Source organism: Pezoporus occidentalis, unplaced genomic scaffold, assembly GCF_034315485.1.
Source record: "Pezoporus occidentalis ecotype Australia unplaced genomic scaffold, CSIRO_AGI_Poc_V1 ctg12, whole genome shotgun sequence".
In the NCBI taxonomy this organism is placed as follows: domain Eukaryota; kingdom Metazoa; phylum Chordata; class Aves; order Psittaciformes; family Psittacidae; genus Pezoporus; species Pezoporus occidentalis.
Genome location: NW_026912994.1, coordinates 1,971,897 through 1,996,962, shown reverse-complemented (window position 1 = coordinate 1,996,962; position 25,066 = coordinate 1,971,897). Strand labels below are relative to the sequence as shown.

The following is a 25,066-nucleotide window of genomic DNA, read 5'->3' as shown; positions in this document are numbered from 1 at the left end:
GGTTTTGATGGTCATGAACTCTCGGGTACCTAGTTGAATCTGTTAACCACTTAATGTTCTTTGGTTGGTTGGGTTTGTTTCTGCTTTTTTTTTTTTTTTCCCCCTGGAGGAATTAGAATTAGTTTCCTGAGTTCTGGCATGCAGTTGAGTTTGAATACTTCATTTTAATGGAAGATGCTGTAGGTAAAATGATTAAATTCTTCAGATACTTATTTTTGAGAAAGGCAAAAATGACATCATCAGCATATACAGCAGTCTTAATAGATGTCTGCATCCTTTATTTTTCATGATATATTCATTGTTTCTCATCCTCTTTGGTAAAAATTTTCAGTGGGCAGTGGGAAAAATACAGAGACAGGGACAGTCTCTTTTGTAATTTTAAGAGAGTGAATCGTAGAATTCATGGCATTCTTCTTGTAAGAAGGCATGGAAGTCATTTTTCTTGTGGAATTCAAACACAAAAGTTTGTATTCCATTGCAGCCAAGCCTTTCTCTGTGTGCAGCAGTAGCAAAGGCAGCAGATCTCTGATCTAGCATGATGAAATGCACTGTGAGTACTGCCATTTTGCTATCCATAGTGAATGCTATTTGATCTGAATTTATAGAAGATGGGTAGGGTAGTTGTTTAATAAGCCTACTAAAACATTCATATTACGTTTAGCTGTGATGCAAAGTTGTGCAAGGCTATTAGATTTAAATTTTCAAGGAAAATCTTTAGGAAACTGAGGCAGTACATTTCTCTGTAGAATGAAAAGTGTTAAACATACTTCATCTCTGAAAGCCTTTTTAAGCAACCTGTAAAATTCAGATTTAAAGGCATTTGAAGTTTGGAATTTGAAATGTCGGTGAAATTTTGAGCCTTTATTGCAGTAAAATTGTCCTGTAATCAAAAATAAAGAGGGAGACATCAGCCATATGATTTAATCAGATTATGATAAAATTCAATTTCTCTAAATTCAGATTTTCTCTAAAACTTTTCATGGTGCCTAAAAGTAATATAGTAATGCAGTCATATAGTAATGCAGGCAGCTTCCTCTTCACCATCAAGATTACACAGATTTTCAGTATTGGGATGCTTCAGTAGCCACAGAAGTGTCACTTGTCACATCGTTTTAGTAGAAAATGTGTATTTTAAGAGCTTTATTTTACTGATAAAATTTATATATTTGGATTCATTTTACTTTATCCATTCATTATCACAGCTGTCACTGGACTATGCAAATTAAGTATAGTTGTACTTCTGAATTTAGGCAAACTGAGGGCAAGATTGTAAAAAGAAATAATATATTTTATTAAACCAACTACTGCAATTCAGTTCCAACTAATATGCTCAGAAAGTGTAGCTAGGTGTACGGGAAGGGTTTGTGTGTCCAAAAGTGCCTGCTTTTTTCACCAATTTGTTTAATTAGAAGAAACTTTCTGTAGACTCTTATCTTTGTATCAAAGTGACTTCATTTTATGTGTCTGGTTTTTGTCATATTTAGGATCTTAGTGTATCATTTATTAGCAAGAGATGCATCATTAAATGTCTTTTCAGGTTGCATCAACTCCAAGCCTTATTTAGGTCAGATAGGAATTTTTTTGTGTTGCAAGGAAAATAATTTCTTTCTATAAAGTTTCTTTCTATAAAGAAATTTTGCAACAGTCACCTAGCAGAAGAAAAGAAGCAAGAGCACTCGAGTGTGGGTTTTATTTCAGTTCCGAGAATCACCCCCGTTTCACTTTAGTAGGTTCTACAAATGTAATTCTTCATTTGAGACTCAGCTCATTGCTTAGAAATATTTAATTGCTGTCTTCATAATGCCAGCTCTATATCTTGCCTTGCTGGTTGGTGAATCATAGGTTGGACTTGCAATCTGAATTTAGTAGATGGGGCTCCCAAGCAGGCAGTTAACCAAGGTACTGTACTGTAAGTACAGGACATACAGACTTGGATGTAAGGCAGTATTGGCCAGGAGTGTCCAATTGGTCTGGGATTCAGATCAGTGTAGGAGGCTTGACAGTTGCCTGGCACTGCAGGCGGGCATATGCCAGCAGGTCAAGGGAGATGATTCTCCCCCTCTGCTCTGGCGAGATCCCACCTGGGGTACTGCATGAAGCTCTGGAGTCCTCAGTATAGGAAAGACATGGACCTGTTGGAGACATCAAGAGAAGGGCCACAAAAATTATCAGAGGGATAAAGCACCTCTCCTATGAGGGAAGGCTGAAAGAGTTGGGGTTGTTCAGCCTGAAGGAGAGAAGACTTTGAAGAGATCTTATTGCAGAATTTCAGTTCTTAAAAGGGGCATATAAGAAAGATGGAAGGGCCTGTTGCAATAGGATGAGTGGTAATGGTTTTAAACTAAACAAGGAAAGATTCATGCTGGATGTGGGGAAAGAATTCCTTATGAGGACAGTAAAATACTGGAAAAGGTTGTTTGGAAAGGTGGTGGATGTGTCATCCCTGGAGACATCCAAGGCCAAGCTGGATGTGGTTCTGGGCAACCTGTTCTAGTTCAAGATGTCCCTGCTCATCGTGGGGTTTGATGACCTTTGAAGGTCCCTTTCAACCCAAACTATTCCATGATTCTATGATCTTCTACACTGCTCAGGGTGGTCATTATCAGTTGATGATCTGAACTGCTAGAACTGATGCAGCTCATGTCAGAGCTGAGTTATGGGTTTTAGAAGTTCAAGTCTGGAATTATAGTAGAGTGTCTGTGCCTTGTCCACATCTATGCTCCATGCCATCCATGTCAGCAACAGTGCAGATGAAGGTGAGATAAAGACGCAAGGAGTAAGGTGACATGTTTTTTAATTAGCTGGACTTTTAACAAGTAGGCTAATATTATAGCACAGACATGTGAAGAAGATAAGGGCCTCACTGTGTCAGTTCCAGCTGCAAAGTATTCTTACAGATCCACTGAATGCTTCATGTAAAATAGGAGCCTGGTTTCTGCTTTTGGAGTAGCCAAAAGCACTTAAATCAGTCAATACTGACAGAGGTTAGTAATGCTTGAATATAGTTGTTTAATTCTAAAATAGATCTGGCATTTTGCTTCTTAGCTCTTCTTCAACTTTGTTACTCATCTTCGTTACGTTATCTTGGCTGATTTGAGCTTCGCATGGAGACTGAGAATTTAGACACACACAATCAGTTCATGCCCATAACATTTTTTTCCTTTATTCTTCTGTCAAAAATCTGTTTTACTTCAATAGAATTGCATGTTCTTCTCTTTTCAAAACCAAAGAGGAAAAATAAGCAGCAGCAGCAGAAGAATTGATGGCCTGAGCCAGTACTCACAAACTGTGACTTGAGAGGTTGGAATAGGACATTAGGAAAATATTCTTCACTATGATGTTAGTGCAGCACTAGAAGAGGTTACTGAGAAAGGGGTGAAGTCTTCCCACTTCCAGGATTTCTAAATTCAGCTAGCAAAAAGCCACAGGCAACCACAGCTAACCTGGTATAGTGATGCTTATAGTCCTTCTCAGAGAAGAGAGTTGAATTAAATGATTTTCACAGGTCCACAGTTGTATGATTCACCCACTATAGGCATCAGGGGGGGTATATAACACTAAGGTTTTACCTAATAAATGATTAGCTAAGTAATATCAAAATAGGTTGATACAAAATGTGCAGAGGTCTAGAGACAGTGCTAATTCAGGCCTAAGAGCAGGTTATTTCACCAATAAAGGGCAAGTGCTATGTTTTTATGAAGGATAAAATTTTGATGACTTAATCCTCTTAAAATATTCCTTCCTGTGGATTTTAGAAGAGCTATTTGTGGAGTATGTTACTTATCTGATACAGATAGTCTCTCTAGGCCCCTTATTCTGCTCTAATCTTTTTATGACAAACCCATTTCCTTTATATAACTTTAATTTTTAGAGTCTTTTTTCACTGTTTCCCTTTTTCATCTATAGGCATAGAAAAGTGACCTCCTATTATAGAGATGAAAATCATTAATTCTGAAACTCTGGAATTACAGGTTGTTCTGGCTGGTGTATCAATAAACTCCTTTGAATTGTCTCCATTATCATCTTTAAGTGTGTATAATTCTGTTGACAAAAAAATTCAACCTCTAAATAAAATTTAACTGGAAAAGAAAATCCAGAGCCTTCCAAGGTCTTTTTCACATCCCACTGTCATGATAAACACAAGTTCACTTGGATTGTTTTGCATATCTTAAGTTTGAGAGTAAAATATTTTTGGAAGATACTTAAGTTTGGGGAAGAATTTTTTTTTACAGATGTTTTGAAAATTAAGTTATAGTTCTTTTGCTTTAAATTCAATTCAGTAGTAAAACTATCAAGTGGTTGTAACACTAATTAGATTCATGTTGCATGGGATATCCAGACAGACTTCTTGTATCCATGCTTGTTGATTTTTCCACTAGATGGCATTATGCATTAACTACAAGTTAATTTATGAGCTAAATTATAATTGCAAATGCTAAAGATATAAAAAATATGAACTTACCTACTGTGCTACTCTGTTCAAGAGTAAGAGAACTGTGGCTTCAAATCTCTTGACTTCCTTGTACCTAACAGTAACCCAATCCACCCTTAATGCATCAAATATGGATTTACTCAAAGCAATAAAGGAAGTCAGCCATGGCAACAATATCTGATCCTGTGTGAATGCACATTTTGGAATAAAAACTGCTTTTAACATTTAAAGAGTGACTTCAGTGCTGCAAATTGCTTCCTTTCTGTCTACATGGCTTCAACTGAAGTGATAGGAAGTGTCTTAAGTAAAGCTGCAATGCTAAACATTGTTTTTAAATAAAGAGCCCCCATATGAGCATTTTTTTATTTAGTAGCCAATGAGGATAGATTATCCGAATAAAGAATTGTTGCAAACTTGGATATAGATATGCTGTTGTTTTCTCCACCCAGATGAAATTAACTATTAGTGATCCCATACAAAATTTTATGGTGGAGATTCTGAAAGGATATGATACATAGCTTTTATATTAGGGAAAAAACAAACAAAGTAAAAACCACTCAACAACACAATAAAAGCGTTAAATATAGAGTTTCCATGGGAACATGGAAGAGCATCCATCTTCCTGCAGTGGTCTTCCTTTGCTATTTCCTGGCCAGCTCCCTAGCAAGCAGGCGAGTGTCTGAAAGAGGCAGTAAACACAAAGTATAGTAATACAGATGAGAATGAAACAAATTCTGAGACTTTGTGGAGAACCACATAAAACAAGTAATTTAACTATATTTCAGTTGTATTGTTGAAGTGCCTGCGAACTGCAAGTTCCATTAAATTAGAGCAATTAGTTTCCTTTTGTCACTTGAGATAAGAGATTGAGTGTAGGTTTTAGTTGGCTAACAATATTAGAAATTTCTTACTGTTAATTGTATTATTGATTAATTTTTATAAGCACGTGTATTTTGTTACTAGGATCCAAAACTTCAGAGCTTCACAGGTGGTATCAAATCTTATTACTAATTAGCAGATTTTCTTATGAGAAAGTTTAGTGATAAGGACTTCCTTTATTATTTCGTAAGTGGTGAGCATTTACTGAAAACTGACACAGGAACCCCACTATCTGAAGTGCGTATTCTACATTGCCTTCCAACTGGTAGTGATCCAGGCCCTCAGGAGTTTTTAATACATGCAGTTTAAGAACATACTGCAGAGATGAGCAAGCATCTCTTGCTTGCTCAAGTTAGAAAAATGGATATTTGGAAGCATGTATTTTTTTTCTGTTCCTAAAAATGCTGTATTACTGGAGACAAAAGAATTTTAAGACCCATTCATCAACCAATGAATTATATGAATGTGTAAAATATTTATTGCAAATCCACCGTACTTAGCAACAGTTCAACCCAGTTGTACTTTGACATTGCTGTGTCAGCCACAAAATCAGACAGCACAAGCTTGCATCATTTACCAAAAGGCAAAATCCATTTCAATCAATATGAAATGAGTGCTCTATGTGTATATCGCAATCACTGTTTGGTGCTCTGTTTTAATACACTACGAATTGCAACCTGTAGTATTCAGAATGGGCTGCACAAACATTAATAACAAATCATGATTTATAACAAAAGTTCTCTTTTTCTGAGGCACCATGCTGACATGGACAATCAGATGTAATCCAGAACTGGCACTCTAAACTGCCCTTGCACTTAATTACTAAACTCTGGGCAAAGTTTACCTCATTTAAATTCTTCATTTAAAGTGGTCTGTCTTTACAGTGGCTCAAAACTACTTTTTGAACCATTACTTGATAGATCTTTTCTAAAAAGACTGGGTTTCCTAATGACTTCAGTGAGCTTTACGTTGGGTTCAAACTGATTAATTATAATAAACTATTTCTAAAGCCTCTGCAATATTTTTAGATCATAGGAAAGTTAATATGAAATACTAGTTTAAGATGAGTGGCAATGCCCTCAAAGACAAAATACACCTCAATTAGGAAGTGGCTTTGTTTATGACCTTCACACTCAGAAGCAAACACAGATGTTTTGATGTAACTGCAGTACAGTCCTAGCTATAGCTTTGACCAAAAAAAGTGTAAATTTCATAACAGTTTCCATCAAATAGAGAAAAAAAATATCAAGAAAATAAGTAAAGTACACTTAAACACAGTCGGAAAGTCATGGAGCTTTTAGTAATTGTGAAGAAGGTTGTTCATCCTGAGAGGATGTTGTTAAATTCAAGCTGTTGGAATTAAAAGAAAATAAGACAGGAAAACTATGTATGAAAGTTGAGAAAAGAATTCAAGGTGCAGTCTTAGTGCTACATAAATTGACAGTTGCATTGGATTAAGTCTTTGGTCTGGATTTTTTATGGCATACACTGTAAATCAAAGTGCACTTTACAAACTCCTCTGTGAAAAGAAGTTTGGGGTGTTTTTTTTTAAGTGGCTGACATGATTGTTTAGCTGTGATCATAATATAAATTTACTGAATCATTTTTGAAAGCACACTTTTAAGATTGTAACTTGGTGGAGCTTTTATGCTTGCTAAAGCATATGCAACCAAAATGACTCTTCAGTGGAGTCTGAGTTAGTGATCTGAGCTCACTTCAGAGTGCTTTCAGTGTAAATCTTCAAGCCATTCTTTCTGTGCTTTGTGTGCACATAATTGTTAATGGAGCTTGTTGCATGTACATATAAGCAAGACCGAGTTTAAAACTCAGATATGAACGCAGCAATTAGCATTTGCTTAACTTAGTAGTGCTGCCAATTCCAGTGGTCCTCCTGTGTTTTAAAGTTAAGCTCAAATTTAAATATTTATTAGTGGGTGTGAACCAAAGCATATCTTTGCATTTAGAACTGACCATTCCCAGGAGAGGCAAACTGGAGGTATATTACTGAGGAAATAAAAATCTTTCTTAAAAGCCATGGTAAATGTTAATAAGTAGCTTTCTAAAGGAGAAAAGACAATACAACAGATAATACTCTTTCGTATTCCACTTGTGAAACTCACAGGCTAAAATAAGATGATCAGAACTGGGTGACTGAATTCGGTCATGGCCCACCATAATACACAGAGTTTTCTAGTCAGTGATGGATTTGGCTTTGGGGTAGTAATTATTTGTAAAAGTGGCCAGGACTTACAAACTCTTTTGGTTAAAGCGTTATTTCCAGAGGTGTTCTGTGATATTAATACACAGTCTTACGTTGCTTGTCATGGTTGGTTTACTAAAGTAATCCAATTCCTAGCCACTCTCATGCTAGAACTTGAAATAAGTGAACACATTAACCATGTATATAATTATTCACCTGTTATGTAAATGTCTTACTGCATATTTCCAAATCATTTCTTAGTCAACAACAGATCAAAATGCATAAAGCATTTTGAAATATCACTAATTTGATTTTCTGGTTTGGAATGGAGCTTTCATTTGGAAACCAACTTAATATTTGTACCAGGTTTTTCTTTTTGAGACTTCTAGTGTAAAAAAAAAACAAAACAAACAAACAAAAAAAAACTAAACAAAAAAAAAAACAGGCAGAAGATTAGTGACAGTTTGGATATTAGGAAAAATTTCTTCACCAAAAGGGTTGTCAAGCACTGGAACAGGCTGCCCAGGGAAATGGCAGTGCTATGTTAGCAGCTGGACTCAGTGATCTTAAAGGTCCTTTCCAACCTAAATGATTATATGATTCTATAATCCCATTATATATATTCACATATCAAAAATCTAAGCATTTGTCACTTTAGCTGACAAGAAATGATCAGATAAACTGCAAAGTGAATAGGTACCAATTTTCCTGCCTGGTTAACACTTATTAGTCAGAATTTTGCAGTTTGCATATCACTTTTAAATTAACTTGTTTTAGCTAGTAATACTTTTTTGTGTTAAAGGTTGCATAATGTTGAACGGTTACTCGTTAAGTTATCTTAATACAAGGAACTGCTAATAAGATACTCTGTAAACCTCTACTGAATAACAGTTTTGAGCCTGTGGAACAGCAGTATGGCCTCTTCTGCATTACAGAAATATAGTCTGACCTATATGTAGTATCACCTTCTGATTCAGCTGTAAACTCAGTTGTGACCAAACAACACAGCAGTACTTCCAGCAGTATTCATATTAGATTTGCTTGAAGCACTGCTAACCATCACATAAGCCTCCACAATGCTAGTCTTTACTCAAGTACAACACCAGTGGGAGAGTTGGTGTATCATGACTGACTCAGTCCCCCAGCAACAGTCAGTGTTTTTTCCAACTGACACCATTTTCTGTTAGATGTTTGTATTAAGGTGGCCAAAAGTTGGCTTTGATTGCTGGTATGGCTTCTGTGGAAGAAGTGGAATGAGTAAAAGCTTTAATATATTGCATTTTTCTTAATTCTTGTGATAATCTGTATTCTCACTCTGGTCCATAATTTTAATATTTTGTGAATTTCAAAAGAAACAATTTTGAGGCATAAATTCTATCTTGGAATTAATGTATGTGGGAAAATAAATCCTGAAAGTTAAAGATAGAAATATGTTTGTATCTGAACTCAGCAAGTGAAAGCAGGCTCTAGAAATCATCTGTGGAGGCATTCCTCTGCCAAGCTCCCTCCTCCAGATGAATGAATAAATGCAGCTGCAGTACTAAACCCTAAATATTTACATTGTAAACATCTGCATAGTTGGAAGGGTCTTTGCTTTGGCACTCATTGCTGTGATCTACAGATGATAGCAACATTCCTGCCTCTCAGAAACTCTGTAACTGCATCATCAGTTTAAAGCCATGGCTTTAAACGCTACTTGTACAATGTTTAGTGGGAGCCAGGGTTTCATCTCTAGTCCTTTGGAGAAGATCTCTTTGGTGACAGGGATTCATAACTACTCACAAATGATGAAACATAAAACCTCATGCTCAAGCAGACATTGAGGACCCAGGAAGAAGCCTGTTTCATTAGCCTAGACCTAGTAGCACAGAGGAGGCATAAACACACTTCTGCAGAGTTCAAGAGGCAGCTGTAGGAATTTGTTGAAGCAGCTGAACAAATTCAGAAGCTAGGTTTTTCTGTTGGTTCCTTGGCTTCCTTTCATAACTAGTAAAAGCTCTAAGACCATTCTGACCCACAAAATTCAGATAGTGGAGTGCCTCAAGGGTCAGTACTGGGACCGGTATTATTTAATATATTCATCAATGATTTAGATGAGGGAATTGAGTGTACTATCAGCAAGTTTGCTGATGACGCTAAGCTGGGAGGAGTGGCTGACACGCCAGAAGGCTGTGCTGCCATCCAGCGAGACCTGGACAGGCTGGAGAGTTGGGCAGGGAATAACTTGATGAAATATAACAAGGGAAAGTGTAGAGTCCTGCATCTGGGCAGGAACAACCCCAGGTTCCAGTATAGGTTGGGAAACGACCTGTTAGAGAGCAGTGTAGGGGAGAGGGGCCTGGGGGTCCTAGTGGACGACAGGATGACCATGAGCCAACACTGTGCCCGTGTGGCCAATAAGGCCAATGGCATCCTGGGGTGTATTAGAAGGGGTGTGGTTAGTAGGTCGAGAGCGGTTCTCCTTCCCCTCTACTCTGCCCTGGTGAGACCCCATCTGGAATATTGTGTCCAGTTCTGGGCCCCTCAGTTCAAGAAGGACAGGGAGCTGCTGGAGAGAGTCCAGCGCAGGGCAACTAAGATGATTAAGGGAGTGGAGCATCTCCCTTATGAGGAAAGACTGAGGGAGCTGGGTCTCTATAGTTTGGAGAAGAGGAGACTGAGGGGTGACCTTATTAGTGTCTATAAATATATAAAGGGGGAGTGTCACGAGGATGGAGCCAGGCTCTACTCAGTGGCAAACAATGATAGGACAAGGGGTAATGGGTACAAACTGGAACACAAGAGGTTCCACTTAAACTTGAGAAGAAACTTCTTCGCGGTGAGGGTGACAGAACACTGGAACAGACTGCCCAGGGAGGTTGTGGAGTCTCCTTCCCTGGAGACATTCAAAACCCTGGACACATTCCTGTGTAACATTATCTAGGTGTTCCTGCTCCGGCAGGGTGATTGGACTAGATGATCTTTTGAGGTCCCTTCCAATCTCTAGCATACTGTGATACGGTGATACTGTGATACCCCCAGCGGCACAGAGAGGCCTCTGCAAGGAGAGAAAGGTGGGGAATTGTGTAGCTGGCACACAGGAAAAAAAAGTCATTAGGACAACATTTGGCAACAGTTAACTACTTATTTATTTCAGACACCAACCTTCTAAATATTTGCAACAATCTCAGATGTTACTATGGGGTATCAACTTGAAAATTATCACTTTTTGATGTCAGTATCTGTAAGCTTTACTCCACCTGTTCTTTCTGGCCCACATTTATACTACTGGTATCTGTCTGGTTTCTCCCACTGCACAAGAGTGACACTTGGCCTGTTATGTGCTTAAATGAAGTCTTTTTTATTTGTCTGTGTAGGAAAAAAAAAAGAAACTATTTTATTTGTACTTACATTTTGGAAAATATCTAATTATCATTTTTGATAGAACATTTCTATTCAAGATAAATGGTAATTGTAAATTTCATAATTGCAGTTATAGTGTATTAAGAAAATAGTTAACATTTGTAAGATAGCCATATTTTTTTCTTTTTATTTAAAATACTAGTTGAGTTTCAACAATGTAATATTTTCTAGAAACCTGAAAATAAATGAGGATTTATTACAGCTTAACTTATGCAGCAGAAAACACTGTAATGGTCAGGAATTTGGCATAGGACACGTTTGTTTTCACCATGGTGTGATTCATCAGAACTCTTGCTAGGCTAGTAGTCACAAAGCAGTACAGTGTGCTGCCAAAAGCGTCAGCAATCTTGGCCACTTTTACACAACAAATTTCAGTGACACAACTGTGGCAGCTGGGGCAGGTCTAATAAAGAGACCACCCAATGAGCATCATCCTGAGCTTGTACAACCATGAAGTTTCACTATGCAAATTTAATAGATTAGCTCTTGGAAGTGTCAGAGATGCATCAGTACAGCATCACATCTAACCTAAAAAGCCAAACTTCTCAGCAAGGCTAAACTGGCTCACGTACAGATCAGCATCAGTTCTTATGTTTGTCTAAACAGAGGCTCTTTCTGTAATTTGTTTCTGCAGAGGTTTTTGAATAAGAAAATGAAAACTTTACTCTACTTGTCTTCAGTATTTAATGATTATTATGCCTGTGCTGCTGCCATCTCTGGGATACACCTTTGTGAAGTACTTTACTGATGTAACTGTAGCTGGACATGTCCTCCTGGTGTATTTGTGCTAGGTATATTGATGTTTTCATGTAAAAAATAGCATCTTGAGATGTAAAGCACTTGAGATCTACATATGGACAGTGCTACATGGGAACTGCATAATGCTATTCCTCATTAGAAGGGAAACTATAACCATTGTTATTATTCCTCATAGAAGAGAAACCATACCACCTGCACTAAATGTCTATGTTCTCTGGGATCCCAGAAGAGGATGAAGCTCCATGATTAGGTTAATTTAATAAAAGATGTTCAATTTTTTGATACCAAACAGTAAAATAAAATTACTGACTTTTGCATCCTTTCCAAATGTGACATTTCCAAGCAGGTCTGTAGTGGCAGTCTCAAAGGATCAGTACAGTCCCCAGCACAGCCAAAGAATAACCTGTTGCTAAGCAACCAATATAAGTGCGCTGCTGAACATTTATTTCATTTGGAAAGGGACATATTCTTTAAGTACTTCATCTTAGCTGCTGAGTACAAAGAGTTTTTCATTTGTTTTTCCACAGCTGTGTACATGCATAAAATAGCCAATTTGCACAAACAAATGTGCAATTTAAAGAGCAGGTGCCAGAGAAGAACATGCAAAACTGAAGGTTTCAAAAACTGACACAAGTATTTTAGCCTTTTTTGACATGAGCATCCTGAATGTTTGTGCTCTGTGTTCATCCTACTTAAAAATGGGCTGCCTGCATAGCATGTTTGTGGCAGACACATGCTATGTTTACCAATGTTTGTTGATGCACCCTCTTTCAAAGAATGCTGTGCCATGGTTTTCCCACTGATGTGAGGAGATACTTTCTCCCTAATAAACAAAGTCCAGAACTGGATCCCCCCTTTCCAGCGTGAAGACACCAAATCTCGGATTCTGTAACTGTTTGAGAAAAGCAGCTAAATAGCTTCGGAAAAGAGCATTTAATGGTCTGCATCTAACACCATTTTCACTTCAGTATTTGTCCCTTTAGGTAAATAAAACTCTCTAGTTCTGCTAGGCTTGCATCTGTGTACCTAAAATCAGCCTTGACCTGAACAGTCTTTAGCTAAATTGTCCTGAAGGAGTTGTTCATTATGTTCGCAGCCTAAACTTACACAAATAGAAAACAGGTAATGCACAAAAAAAAAAAAAAATAATGAAGCTGGTCAAAATAAAGAATGCAGTTTGGTTTCTAATGGCCGTAAGTGTGTATGATTTTAAAGACATGTATGCCATGCATTAAGTGTACTGAGGCAGGTGGGGCATGCCATGTTAATGTGTGGAGGAGGCTACTTTTGTCTGGGAAGAAGTCTCTATACATTTTAGTTCTCCTTAGCAGGTGTAACAAGTATGTTCGTTGACTGATCACTCTTATTTTTTTCTGACCAGCTTTGTGGTCTCATCCAAATGCTCTAGGATATAAATTATTTGTGGACAGCCCAAGAATGGGTATAGTTCAGGCCTGATATTGGTCCAATACAACTTTCTGCTGCCCCAGACACTTCTGTGCCTCAGACATGAAAGTTTCCATCTGGTCATGACCTCCTGCTTACAGATAGCACAGTGAATTTAAGCCGAGTTCTGCCTGTGTAGGACCATCTGACCCAGCTGTAGGTTTTCCTGGATACTCTTGTCAATTTCTGCACCTCTGTGTCACACTCCAGAATTTCACAACCAGGTGGAAACAGATAGCAAGGTCCATGCCAAAAGCCATCACGTTGCTAGAACAAACTCAGCAAAGAGACTGAGAGACGTAAGTCACTGTTACCAGACACATTGTACAAACCTTCAGTGAAGGTATTCTGTTTTTCAAACCCAAACACAAAGTAGGTAGGGGGTGCCTGGGTAGCTGAAGATACATTTATTCATAGCCACTGACGGCCTTTCTGCTGCTGATCCAATGGATTTTATTGGATATAGACAGGTGTCTTACTGTCACTTTGATCAAGTGAAATGGATACAAATTTTGCCTTTACTGGTATTGTTTCCAAATTATATGCTTTGTTATGTGAAATGCAGTGTGAGAGAACTTCACTGTTTGCAAGCTAAGCTGTGTCTTTGGAGCAGCAGCTAACAACTACATGTTTTTTTAGAGCTGAGAAGACTAAAGCACAGTATTGAAGAAATGCTGCTGATCTCTGCATGGTAGTCTGCGGCTATGGTGACTTAAGAGAAAAGACTATATGCCTTAGGCTATTCAGGTAGACCAATTTCTTCCTGCCCCTCTCCCCTCTACTTTCTACGCTTAAATAGGGAATTGTCTTCCAGACATCACTGTATGCAAGGACTCACCTTAACTTTTTGCCTCATGTCTATGGATTCATAGGATTCACAATGCAGAGTTCCCACAGCTGAACCAATACTTCTTTCTTACCTCTGCTACTGTATTTACAGCAACATTGCTTGCCAACAGGCTAACACTATAGATATGGTTGGTCATACAACGTAGCTGTCACATTTGGGAGCAAGAAAGCAAATTTGCTGCTTAACCTGGCAGCCCTGTCTTGAAGAGATTTGTTTTGATTTCAAGATGGAAATAATTGCAATTTTCAATCCCATGGTTTTGATCTGTCAAAGTGAATTATTGGCTGTCCTGCTTTACTTAGGGAATACTCTCACAAAGCTGCTGCTTCCTATTTCTTTTGAACTTTAGTCTTCAGTGCTCTCACATGGCAGAAAAACACCCCATCAAGCGAAAGAAACAATCCTGCCACAAGGAATTGACCTGAAGAATAAATAACTGTAAGAAGGTTAACTGACCAAATCTAAAGCAGGCTTGCTTAATGAGTAAGCAAGCAGGGAAATAAAAGTCCTTTTTTTTTTCTTTTTTTATTAACTCCAAACAAAATTCTAAATAACTAAATCAGAAAATAACAAAATCAGAAAAAGGATGAAACAAAATGGGCCACTTTTTTTTTGAGATTGCTTGATTTCAAGTTGCAAGACTCACAATAGCATTTGCTTTTGAAAAAAAAAAAACATCATTTTTCACTAGAAGCAAATTAATCAAGAAATGGTTAACCAGCTTTCATAAGATGAGTAGCGTGTGAGTAGCATACATTGAAATAAAGTTACAAAAGACATAACTTACAGGGAAAAATACAGCAAAGGGTATCTCGAGGAAATAAGTGTAATACTAAATTGAGCAAAGAGCAAAACATGAGATGTAGTTCACAGAAAATCTGAGCTAGCTCCAGTTAAGCTTGACTTAGGATGCAGAAACTGTTTGCCATATTAGCTAGTGAGCTACACTAGCATTAATTGCTAAAATAATCTGAGGCATTCTCCTTCCAGATCTTGAGCTGGATTGAGAGCCTGTAAGCACTGTTTTGCAGAAGCATGTGTAAATAGCCTAAGTGAAGTAATAATGAGAAGGGGGAAATAAAGTGCAGAGCATAGATTTGGCTACAATTCAGTATTTCTGTGATTTAGTTATTTATTTATTTATTACATAGTTTTAAAGAAATTGTGAAGAAATGAAAAGAGAGTAGATCATAGAATCATAAAATAGTTAGGATTGGAAAGGACCTTAAGATCATCTTGTTCCACCCCCCCTGCAATGGATTTATGACTGTCTACCAAGGGTAGGTTATATGCTCTCTACAAATTACTGTAGATTCTAAGAGGGAGAAAGGAGGAAATTCAAGTCAGCTTGTTTAGTGCATTTATTCTAATTCAGGTTTATTGAATGGTTTTGAACTGTAAACAAGTTTGCATTTTAGATCCTATGTAAAATAAATCCCTTTCTAGTGCCAATATAAACATGTATTTTCCCTTTGCCTTCAATCAGCTGTAGTTTATGCATTAACGGGGACTTTTTGCTAGAAGCTTTTGTTCTTTCAGAGAGCCACTCCTCCAGGATTTAGGCTCCCTGGTTGGCCACTGTACCCTAGCTCTTCTGATAAAACAGCAGATGGATCACAACAGCGGCCAAAGTTAATAACCTGCTGAACCAGGCACAGGAAGGATAGTAGCAATTACACAGAAAACATTTTCATTGAAGCAGTATTTCTCCTTTGATACTTTAAAAATGAAAATTGATATTCATAGCCACATTCTACCTAAGGAATGGCCTGACCTAGAAAAGGTAATAAGAGTTTAGATATTCAGTGCCTTATGTTATCAGCAACCATTTCTACTAATGTAATTTTGAAAGAGCAGTGAATGAAGGGTTCTGTTATAAATATCTCTAGGCTTTTGTCTAATTTGAATTTTTTTTTTCTTTTTTTTGGATGTAAGATATTTGTATTGCTTTACTTTGCAAAGCAAGAGTCCCACTAAGAAAGGGATGAAAAACTGGTCTCTCTTCTCCACTCTTTGTTTAGTATGAAGCAATTCTTATATTTTAGCTTGGGCTTTTTTGTGAGACTTAAAATTGCCAAATAATCATGTGTAAGTTCAACTTTCTTGATAAAACCAGAGCTTTCAGGTTCCCAAATGGTATTTCCTTTTGGTTTAAATAAGAGAAATAAGCAACTATTAGACAAGATTAATGTTGTCTAAGACAAAAGTCATTCACATCTTATAACCACAGGCATGAAGGTCATTAACTTCAGTACAACTGGGGTCACTATAAGTACAGTTAATTGATGATGATGATAGTTTCATTCATATTGGGGGGGGGGGGGGGTGTGTCAGTTACTGGAAAAAAAGTAGTATATTGTATTAAAAATACAAAATATCAGGTGTTAGAACATTGAAGCCATAAGTCAACTTGAATTTATTTAGAATCTTTGCATGTTGTTGTTGTTGTTGCTATTGTTATTGTTATTATTCTTAATATTATTCAATGGAAAAAATCATTCTTGTCAGTAATAATTTTCATCATCCTATGAAAATTATTTAAGAATGAAAAGTGAAATTATAATAGATATAGTTTATAAAAAAAAATAAAATTATTTTCAATTGAACTTTGCATTCGGGTTTCCAGGATAGGTATGTTTTGTAACTCCTTAATGCTTCCATTCATGGTAAAAAATCAGAGTAGCAAAGACTTTCATTGCTGCTTCTTTCCTTATTGTAATTCTGTGCTGGCTGTAGTTTGAATGAACATTCCATGTATCTGACAGTAGCATGGATCCATTGGATTTAATTGTGCCTCTCTTTGACAACAAAAGAATGCCATTATTTCAGCCATGTGCTTAGGCACCTGAGACAGTAACTGAAACTGGTTTATCCTGTACATTTCTCTCAATTATTTTGAGGTTGATGATGGCAAAATCTCAGTAAGTGTTTCATATGTATTACCTCTGTGTTTCTGTGATTTTAAACATGACAGCCCAGTGTCAGTTCAATATTAGCCAGAGAGCAGCTGGAAAATGTAAACAGCATGTTAAAAAAAAACGTCATGAGAAAACCTGGCCTTAAAAGCATACATAGGATCATTTCTTCATTAGTAGTGAAAAATAACATCATTATTCATAAAACCTCCTGGAAAGGAAACCTCCATTTACCAACAAAGGTATTTTTAAACACCTATTTGAACTTCCTATTTGCAATAATAAGAGCTCCTCAACGAAAAACAAATATAGGCTGGATAATGTAGGTGAGATGACAGATATTTTTTAGAACAATTATGTCTGGTTTAAATGGGTAGGAATTTAAATATCCAGACTACAAAGACAGGTTACTCTTGCTTGTTTCAGATTTTGCTGTCCTTGTTTGTGCAATATCCATATAAAACTGCCTATAAAATTCCTTCATTCTGATTTTATATGATTTAAAGATATTATGTTTTTCTGTATGTACTTTAAAAGGGCAATAAATTCACTGAGATAAAATCATCACAAGAATCTCATGACATTCACAGATGTACATCAAGACGGAATTTGCTGTTGCTAGTAATGTTGCATTTATTTAAACACTGACAAAAAGGCAAACAACCAGATTTTTAGAACTTAATTCCCACCTGCTAGTTTTTGTTTCCTCTGCTGTAAAGATTGAGTGATTCAATGGTTTATTAATGGGCCCAGAATAGAAAACAACTCTCAGAATTCCCTAGAGTCCTCTAAAAAGTCAAGGCATTAATGTAGCTTTCTGCATCTCACGCATGGAAAAACAATGAGGCAATCCCAACATGCACAGTAAACTTTTCTTTTTTCTTTTTTTTTTCCCCAGCCTTATAAATACTGAACCCTGAATTTAGATAATTCTATTGTCAAGATACTTACTTAAGAGCTTAGGAAACCATAGGTATGACATTTCATAGAAATAAATGAAATAAGTAATACATTCAACTAGGAACTGAGGGGAAGAAAGAAGAAAATAAGTTCAAAAACAGAGCAGTGAGGTTTTTTACTGCCTAAATGCTCCTTTAACACCTTTAAAGTACTTGTTTTCTGCACAGCTTGCAATTGCAATTAGCATGGAGCTAGGGAAAACAAAGTTCTCATCAGGTGTCACTCACAAAACTTTCCATAAATTTAAACATTTTTTTATATATATATATAAACCTAGAAATCCATGAATTTAAATAAAGCACACAGAGCTACATATCTAAATAGTACGCAGCCTCAGTCATTATCATCCCTGATTGGTTGAAGCTAGGAGGCTTGGTTCTGCATGCTCACATTAGGAAAGCTCACAGTGGCATTACATCATGATTTGTTACCACAGGAAATTCAGGACTGTATTCAAATTGTTTAGACGTCAGTGAAAGAAATGCATGCTTTTACGTAGTTCCCATTGAAATGTTTCTTTACAGAAAAATGGGAATTCTGAACATTGTTTTCAGTCTATTATGGTATTTCAAGATTTCATTTCTTTCAAGTCTGATAATTTATGAAAGTAAAAAAAAATTGTACCTTTTGCAGATTTTGGTGTTGGGATGCTTTTGTGTAATCAATTTTGAATCTCTCTGGAAGAATCAATGAGCGTCTAAGCTTCTCCCTTTTAGCTTCTCTTGGCTGTTTAAATATTAATAGCCAAGAGTCTGACCTTGATTCCTACTGCTGAATCATGGAAGCTGAAAAGTGGAATCAATACAATTTTGTGCTAATGATTAACTGATCCCAGATTGGAAAATTGTCAGCTCAATTTTCATATTGGCAACTACTTGATTTAATTTTTTCTGTGTCAAAAACATGCATTAGAACCTCAATATAGTAAGCAACTTTAACCATTTTGAAATCAGTTGTAAGACTTACTTTAAAATGCTGTTGAACTGGGAGCTGAAAGTTCAGCTCTACAAATACCATTGGTCCAACCCAGTTAAACTTCAGGACTTACGCTGAAGTCTGGGGCTAATCATAGGCTGAAAGCTGAGCATATGTGAAAATGTTTCTCCTGAATGAGGTACTGCTGGATCGTAAGAACTGAGATTTTTATTATCATTATTGCAGAGTGCTAACTAGCACTGGCTTTTTCTTCTTTCTTTTACAGAGATACGGGTATGGTGGATGGGTACAGCTGGATCATCACTGCAAGGTTTGGACTGTTTGGTGCTCTAAGATGATCTTAGAATATCGAAACTGATCCTGGAAAATCTAAGCTGAACATCAGGAATACATGCTCACAGTAAATCTATTAAAAAGCATAGTGACAGCAAGATGAGCTATATCTGATACAGATTCCCTAAAGATCTATCTTCTATGAATTAATATCACTCCAAGTCCTAATATGCCTCAGTAGAACTTTTTGCTTGAGAGCTGAAACTCACATTCTCTTGTATGAACCAGTATTCATTTTTCATCATCATCTCATCATGGATAGCTCTTCAATAAGATAGGTCAGCCAGTCTAAAGTAATGTAGTCTTCTGTATGAGAAGCAAAACCAAAAGGAACTGGTATTTCAATAGAAGTTAAAGACGATAACATGTCTTTGCGTCTCTGCAAAAGGAAGAGTAATTTCTGTAACTTCATGATGAGGAGAGCAGGTAGCAGAAGAGTAAGGACAATGCATAGATTTTGGGACCATTATGTATAAAAGTAGGAATGTGAGGTTTATTGGCAAGTAAAAGGCATGCTGGGTCTGATTTTACTTCCCTTTTTATCACCATCCACTCTATTAACTTTGCAAAGGCACATCTGAGCTACATTAGTACAACTGGAACAACATGCCTCCATGTACCATGAGTCTGTGAACTTCTGAACTTCTCATTCAGAACCCATCTTGCTGGTTTTGAAGTTAGCAAAATACATGGATTTGCTGAATGCAGACAGAACTGGTTTCTTAAAGGCTTGATTCTGACCTCACTCAGAGTAGAGCAAATCGGCAGTAATTTTAGTGACACAGTGACACAAAAATGTAAAACTTCTGAAAGCAAGATCAAAATGTTGCAGTTTATCGTTTGGTAAGAGCATTTAAAAAATAGCAGTATTACTGCTTTTTTAGAGAAGGGCACAAGGACCTAAGAGAGTAAGGGCTGGTACGGCAAAATAATCCCCTTTGTACATTACTATGTATGTTAACTGTACCTGTTTATGTATGTTAACTGACTGTTTTAAAGATGTTGCCTCTGTTACCACAGAATCATGGTATGGTTTGGGTTGCAAGGGACCTTAAAGATCATCTAGTTCCAACCTCCTGCCATGGGGAGGGACACCTTCCACTAGACCAGGTTGCTCAAAGGCCCTTCCAACCTGGCCTTGAAAAATTCCAAGGATGGCACAGCCACAGCTTCTCTGGGCAACATGTTCCAGCGTCTCACCACCCTCACAGTGAAGAATTTCTTCCTAGTATCTTGTCTAAATTTACCCTTTTCCAATTTAAAGCCATTCCCCCTTGTCCTATCACTACATGCCCTTGTCAAAAGTCCCTCTCCAGATTTCTTCATCCCCTTTAGGTATTGGGAGGCTGCTCTAAGGTGTCCCCTGAGCCTTCTCTTCTCCAGGCTGAATAAGCCTGGCTCTCTCAGGCTGTCTTCATAGGAGAGGTGCTCCAACCCTCTGATCAACTTGATGGTCCTCCTCTGAACTCACTCCAACAGGCCTACATCCTTATCGTATTGGGGCCTCAGAGCTGAACACAGTACTGCAGGTCTCACCAGAGTGGAGTAGATAATATAATAATTTCAATATGTCAATCATATATCCCTGTCTGTCTCACACATCAAGCCAGCTTTCTCCTGAGACCTGTCAGCTCCCCGCTTCTAGGACTCTTTTGGAGAGCATGTCACTGCAAATAGCACTGGCTTCAGGAGAGGGAAATATGGCATTAAAAAGAGGTCTCAAGAGACCTCAGTTCACTTTCCATCTCACTTCTTATGTACCTGTTCTAACTTGAAAATTTTCATCTCTAATTGCCAATTGTGAGTTGTACAGATACAGAAGGGATAAAAGAAATGTAAGGCATTAGCCAGATAACTAAGGAAAAAATAAGAAGCCAAGAGGACTTGTGTAGATAAAAGCAGAAAGAACAATGTGCATGTAGTAAGCTGAAAGACAAAAGACGCAAAACTGAGAGCATGAATAGCTCAGTACAGAGAGTGAGCTCATAACCCACCTAATGCATGCGAAGAGTGCAAATAACTGTCTAAACTCAGCTGTGTTATACAATGGCAGGCTATATGCAGGGGTTAATCTGTGTCTGTCTTCTGAAATTCGGACATGATATCAATGTAGGAATTCTGTACTGGAAACTAGAAGGATAAGTGATAAAAAGATTTAGTGCTTAATGTATTCAGGATGGCAGTGCCTCTCCCTGTTTGGGTAACCTTATAAAAAAATAGTACCTGGTCTTCCTTATTGCTTGATATTTTAGTGTATGATTTGGCCAATTTGTTCATTCTCTGTAGTGATTCAACACTTTATTTGTCTTCAAAAAGCAAGATTTGCATCTTCCAGGTAATCAGAGTATTTAAATATATAATGCCTGTTAATTTCAGTGTGTCTAGACATTCCCTCATCCTTTTGCTACTTCACAAAATCATACTTCTCTGTGATTGCGTATATGCTTATATTAACTGGAAAAAGCTGATAAAATGGATACAAAACCGTGTCTGTTTATTGCAATCTAGTGATATACACACTTGTCATTATATAACATTCAAGGCTGTCCTGTCAAATGCCTGACAACCATTTATGAAAAAGGATAACAGAATATGAAGGTTGGGAACAAAAATGAGAAGCAAAGAAATATTTGCTGAAATTTCAGATCTAAGCATAAGCAGGCCTAGGAGGGGAGAACAAGCCACCTGCTGAGCCGAAGTGTGGATGGCACAGCTTCTGAGATACATGGTAGGTGCAGGAAGGAGAGAACTGTTGGAGACACTTTTAGTAGCTTAGCTGTTTTTTACAGGTCTGATGCTAAAATTTCTTGCTAAAAATAGCTTGCAAAGGAGCCTTGTGGCAAGTCAGTAATAGCCTTATGCACTCTGCAGAGAATTCTGTCTAGCCTACTTCTGTCTGAAAATGTTGCAAGAAAAAAGTGCATGGCAAAATAAAATCCTGTTCAGATATGGAGCTGGGGAAGTTAACTCTTCAGATTAAAAAGAACCCCAAAAGCTTCTCATATCGTTCTGTGAAGAAGCATCAGGGCCAAACTGGAAGAAAATAATTAAATGCATTTTTAAAGTACAATATGGTATGTGACTGAGTAATTTACTGATGGGATAATTTTAAATATAGTTTGCTGAACCAAATCAGCCTGCTGGACTTAATTCTTAAATATCTCTCTCTTAATTGCCACATAAATTAATTAAAGCCTCAAGTATCAGACAGTGTTTGGAATGGAATGGAATAGAATGGAATGGAACGGAATGGAATAGCCTAGAAATACACTGACACAGAATAGCATAGAATAATAGGACTTCTTCAGCTGTGACCTTAGAAAATAGTGTTAACCTTGCAAATAGAAATCCCATGTCTTTTATGACAGTTTCAGTGCTGCATCCAAGAAAATTCTTTTCCTGATCTATGCTTCATTCTTACTAGTGCTAAAAGCCCTAAGAATTGTTTCCCAGTGGAGTAATATCTCTGTTTAAAAATATCACATGCATATTAGTGGCAGTGTCTTATGGACCATAGCAATATGACTCATTTTACAGTCACAGTGTTGCTGGACCAAGTCTTTATATCCTTACATAGACAAGCATGTATCTATTCAGATGATTATGTTTTGCTTTACTGCATAATCAAGTTTGTTGTTACCAACATACAATGCTGTGAGCTCAGCCTTGACCTGTAGTGTATTCATAAACAATCGGTTAATGCAAATGAAAAGAGCCAACAGTTCAACTAGTTCTTCAGTAACAACAGCACATGGCTTTTTAGAAACCTTTCTTATATTGAAACCCTGTTGCAGGTTTATCTTGGCATTTAAGTAGCAGCACTGTCAAAGTTGCTAATAAAGTTACAATCTATCTAATTTTGCATTCAGTATTAGCAGAAGAAAAGTATGAGCAGGTAAGCTGCAATGCCTTACCTGTGCCTGAGGAAAGAATTAAGTTGCCTGTGTTCACAGATGCACTCCCAGTGGTAATTCAGTAAAATTCACACAATCTATTCATATGTGATGCAATGCTCCGTTCTACTCTTTTTCTCTACTCACACCAAAATATTTTTCTATTAGGCAATTTGCATCAATACACTGATTTTTTTTTAATGTAGTTAAAAAATGTTAGATTTATGGTTAAAGTATCTAGTTATCGTTAGAGTATCTAGTAGTTTACTCTCTCTCTCTATATATATATATGTATAATGTAGTTTACTCTAACCGTGCTAGGAGAGTATAGTTAGAGTAAACCTTTCTGTCAGGTTGGAAAATCAATTTTACCAGAACCCGAAGTATTCTACCAGGGAATTAGGACTATGTAGTTGTTATTACCAACTCTAATATTTCACAACCTGTGATTCAGCTAACAATTAACTTGACAGTTTGCCAAGGCAGCACCATTAGGTTTGTTGAAGAGAGCTTTAAAATATTCATTAAGGCAGTATATTTGTGAATGATGTATAAAGTTAATAACAAATTCAAGGTTAACAGCAGTCTGACTTCTCAGAAGGAGGGGACATAAACCCAGCTCTGAGAGAGATAGGGAAATTTTATTATTTATTTCTGGTTTAGCATACTAGTAGCAAATATTCTGATTTAACAGGGTTTTTATTTAAAAAAAAAGTAGCTAGGAACCTAAATAAACCAATTTTGTGAGGAAAAAATAGAATGGCCTTTGGAGAGAGAGAATTCCTTTTCCAGAAGGGTCAGAAGACTCCTGGGCACTTGGCTTCTGTTTACTGTGAAGGTGAAGGAATAGCTACTGTGTTTTCTCATGTGGTTTTCAATTTTCAGCTGCAGATGCAGTTGTGTTCTCTGTGCAATACATCTGCTGCATGACCATGCTTACTCATCCCAAATACACAGGGTCATTTTGACCTTCTGACTTTCATCCAGTTCCATTTATCCCTATACAAGCTTAAAGCAATCAAGAGATACACAGGCCTTGCAAGTACTGGTGAATTGTATCCCATCAATTTCTGTAAGTCTAGGCCAACAGAAGGGCTGTTTTGTCTGTTTTTACAAGTCCATAAAGGCATGTGGGTACCTACAACTGTAACAATTTACTTTGTTAATGTGATGATGCTGCCTACTCAACCTTTTTTTTGACAATTGGCAAATCAACAAGCAAACAAACAAAAAAAAAAGTTTAAAAATGAAATTTTCATGCCCATAGTTATAGGAACACTTTTAAATATCATAATCTTGGTAGAATTTTGAACTTTGTAAGTCTGGGAATTGGTGGTGTATGGAGATGGTATTACACTAACTCAGGTAATGGTTTTATACTGCATTTAGGTTTTGTTTAGGTTTTTCTTTTTACAAATACATATTATTCAATAATTCTTCTTTTCTCAGGGAGAAAATATAATCTGAAGACAACATAATAGGTCTCCTTTAGTCTCAGTATTACTGGTAATATGAAACAACTGGACTGAAATGAACGAAGTTGCACAATTATTTCTGTAGTTACTGGAATCACTGTGAAGCTATTGACTTTAAAAGAACACACACATACCCAAAGGGAAAATTTAGCAAGGATTTAATTAGAGCATTATTTTGAGGTCAAAATTTGGTTGGAGGGTAAAGTTGGATGAAGGTACTGGATACCTTTTCCAAACAAATGTAGAATGACACACTTTGCAAAAGAAAGGAGATTGTTTTATCATGAAGAATTAAATCTGAGTCACACATTTCTCTTTTATTAATAACTATTTTAAAATAGTATTTGATTAAAATTACCCACTGAATAAAAATAAAATAGCAAATTCTGTCACTGAATTTCTGTAGGGAGAACAATACCCTCAAGAGGCTATAAATTAGCATGTACTACTTTGTCACATTTATAATATATGAAAATGTCATTTCACAGGGACAGGCAAAGATGATGAAGGATGGAAAGGTTTTTAGAATTATTCAAGAGAACTGTTGGGATCCAGAAGTACGGATTAAAGAGATGAACGTATCAGG

At 36.9% G+C, this 25,066-nt stretch overlaps 2 protein-coding genes across 5 annotated transcripts in view; one reads left to right on the top strand and one right to left on the bottom strand.

Moving 5' to 3' along the window:
* ZRANB3 (zinc finger RANBP2-type containing 3) overlaps positions 1-25,066 on the bottom strand; it is a 494,211-nt gene that overhangs the window by 328,679 nt on the left and 140,466 nt on the right. The window lies entirely within an intron of this gene.
* ACMSD (aminocarboxymuconate semialdehyde decarboxylase) overlaps positions 1-25,066 on the top strand; it is a 47,257-nt gene that overhangs the window by 6,148 nt on the left and 16,043 nt on the right. The window contains exons 1-3 of one of the 4 annotated variants that reach the window (XM_062606198.1): positions 15,583-15,751; positions 19,045-19,089; positions 24,969-25,065. In XM_062606198.1, coding sequence (XP_062462182.1) covers positions 15,695-15,751; positions 19,045-19,089; positions 24,969-25,065 — 199 coding nt within the window. In that variant the 5' untranslated portion in view covers positions 15,583-15,694. Of the gene's footprint in view, positions 1-15,581; positions 15,752-17,833; positions 17,857-19,044; positions 19,090-24,968; position 25,066 lie in introns of those variants that run through there. The other 3 variants (XM_062606216.1, XM_062606207.1, XM_062606201.1) reach the window with 3 other exon arrangements.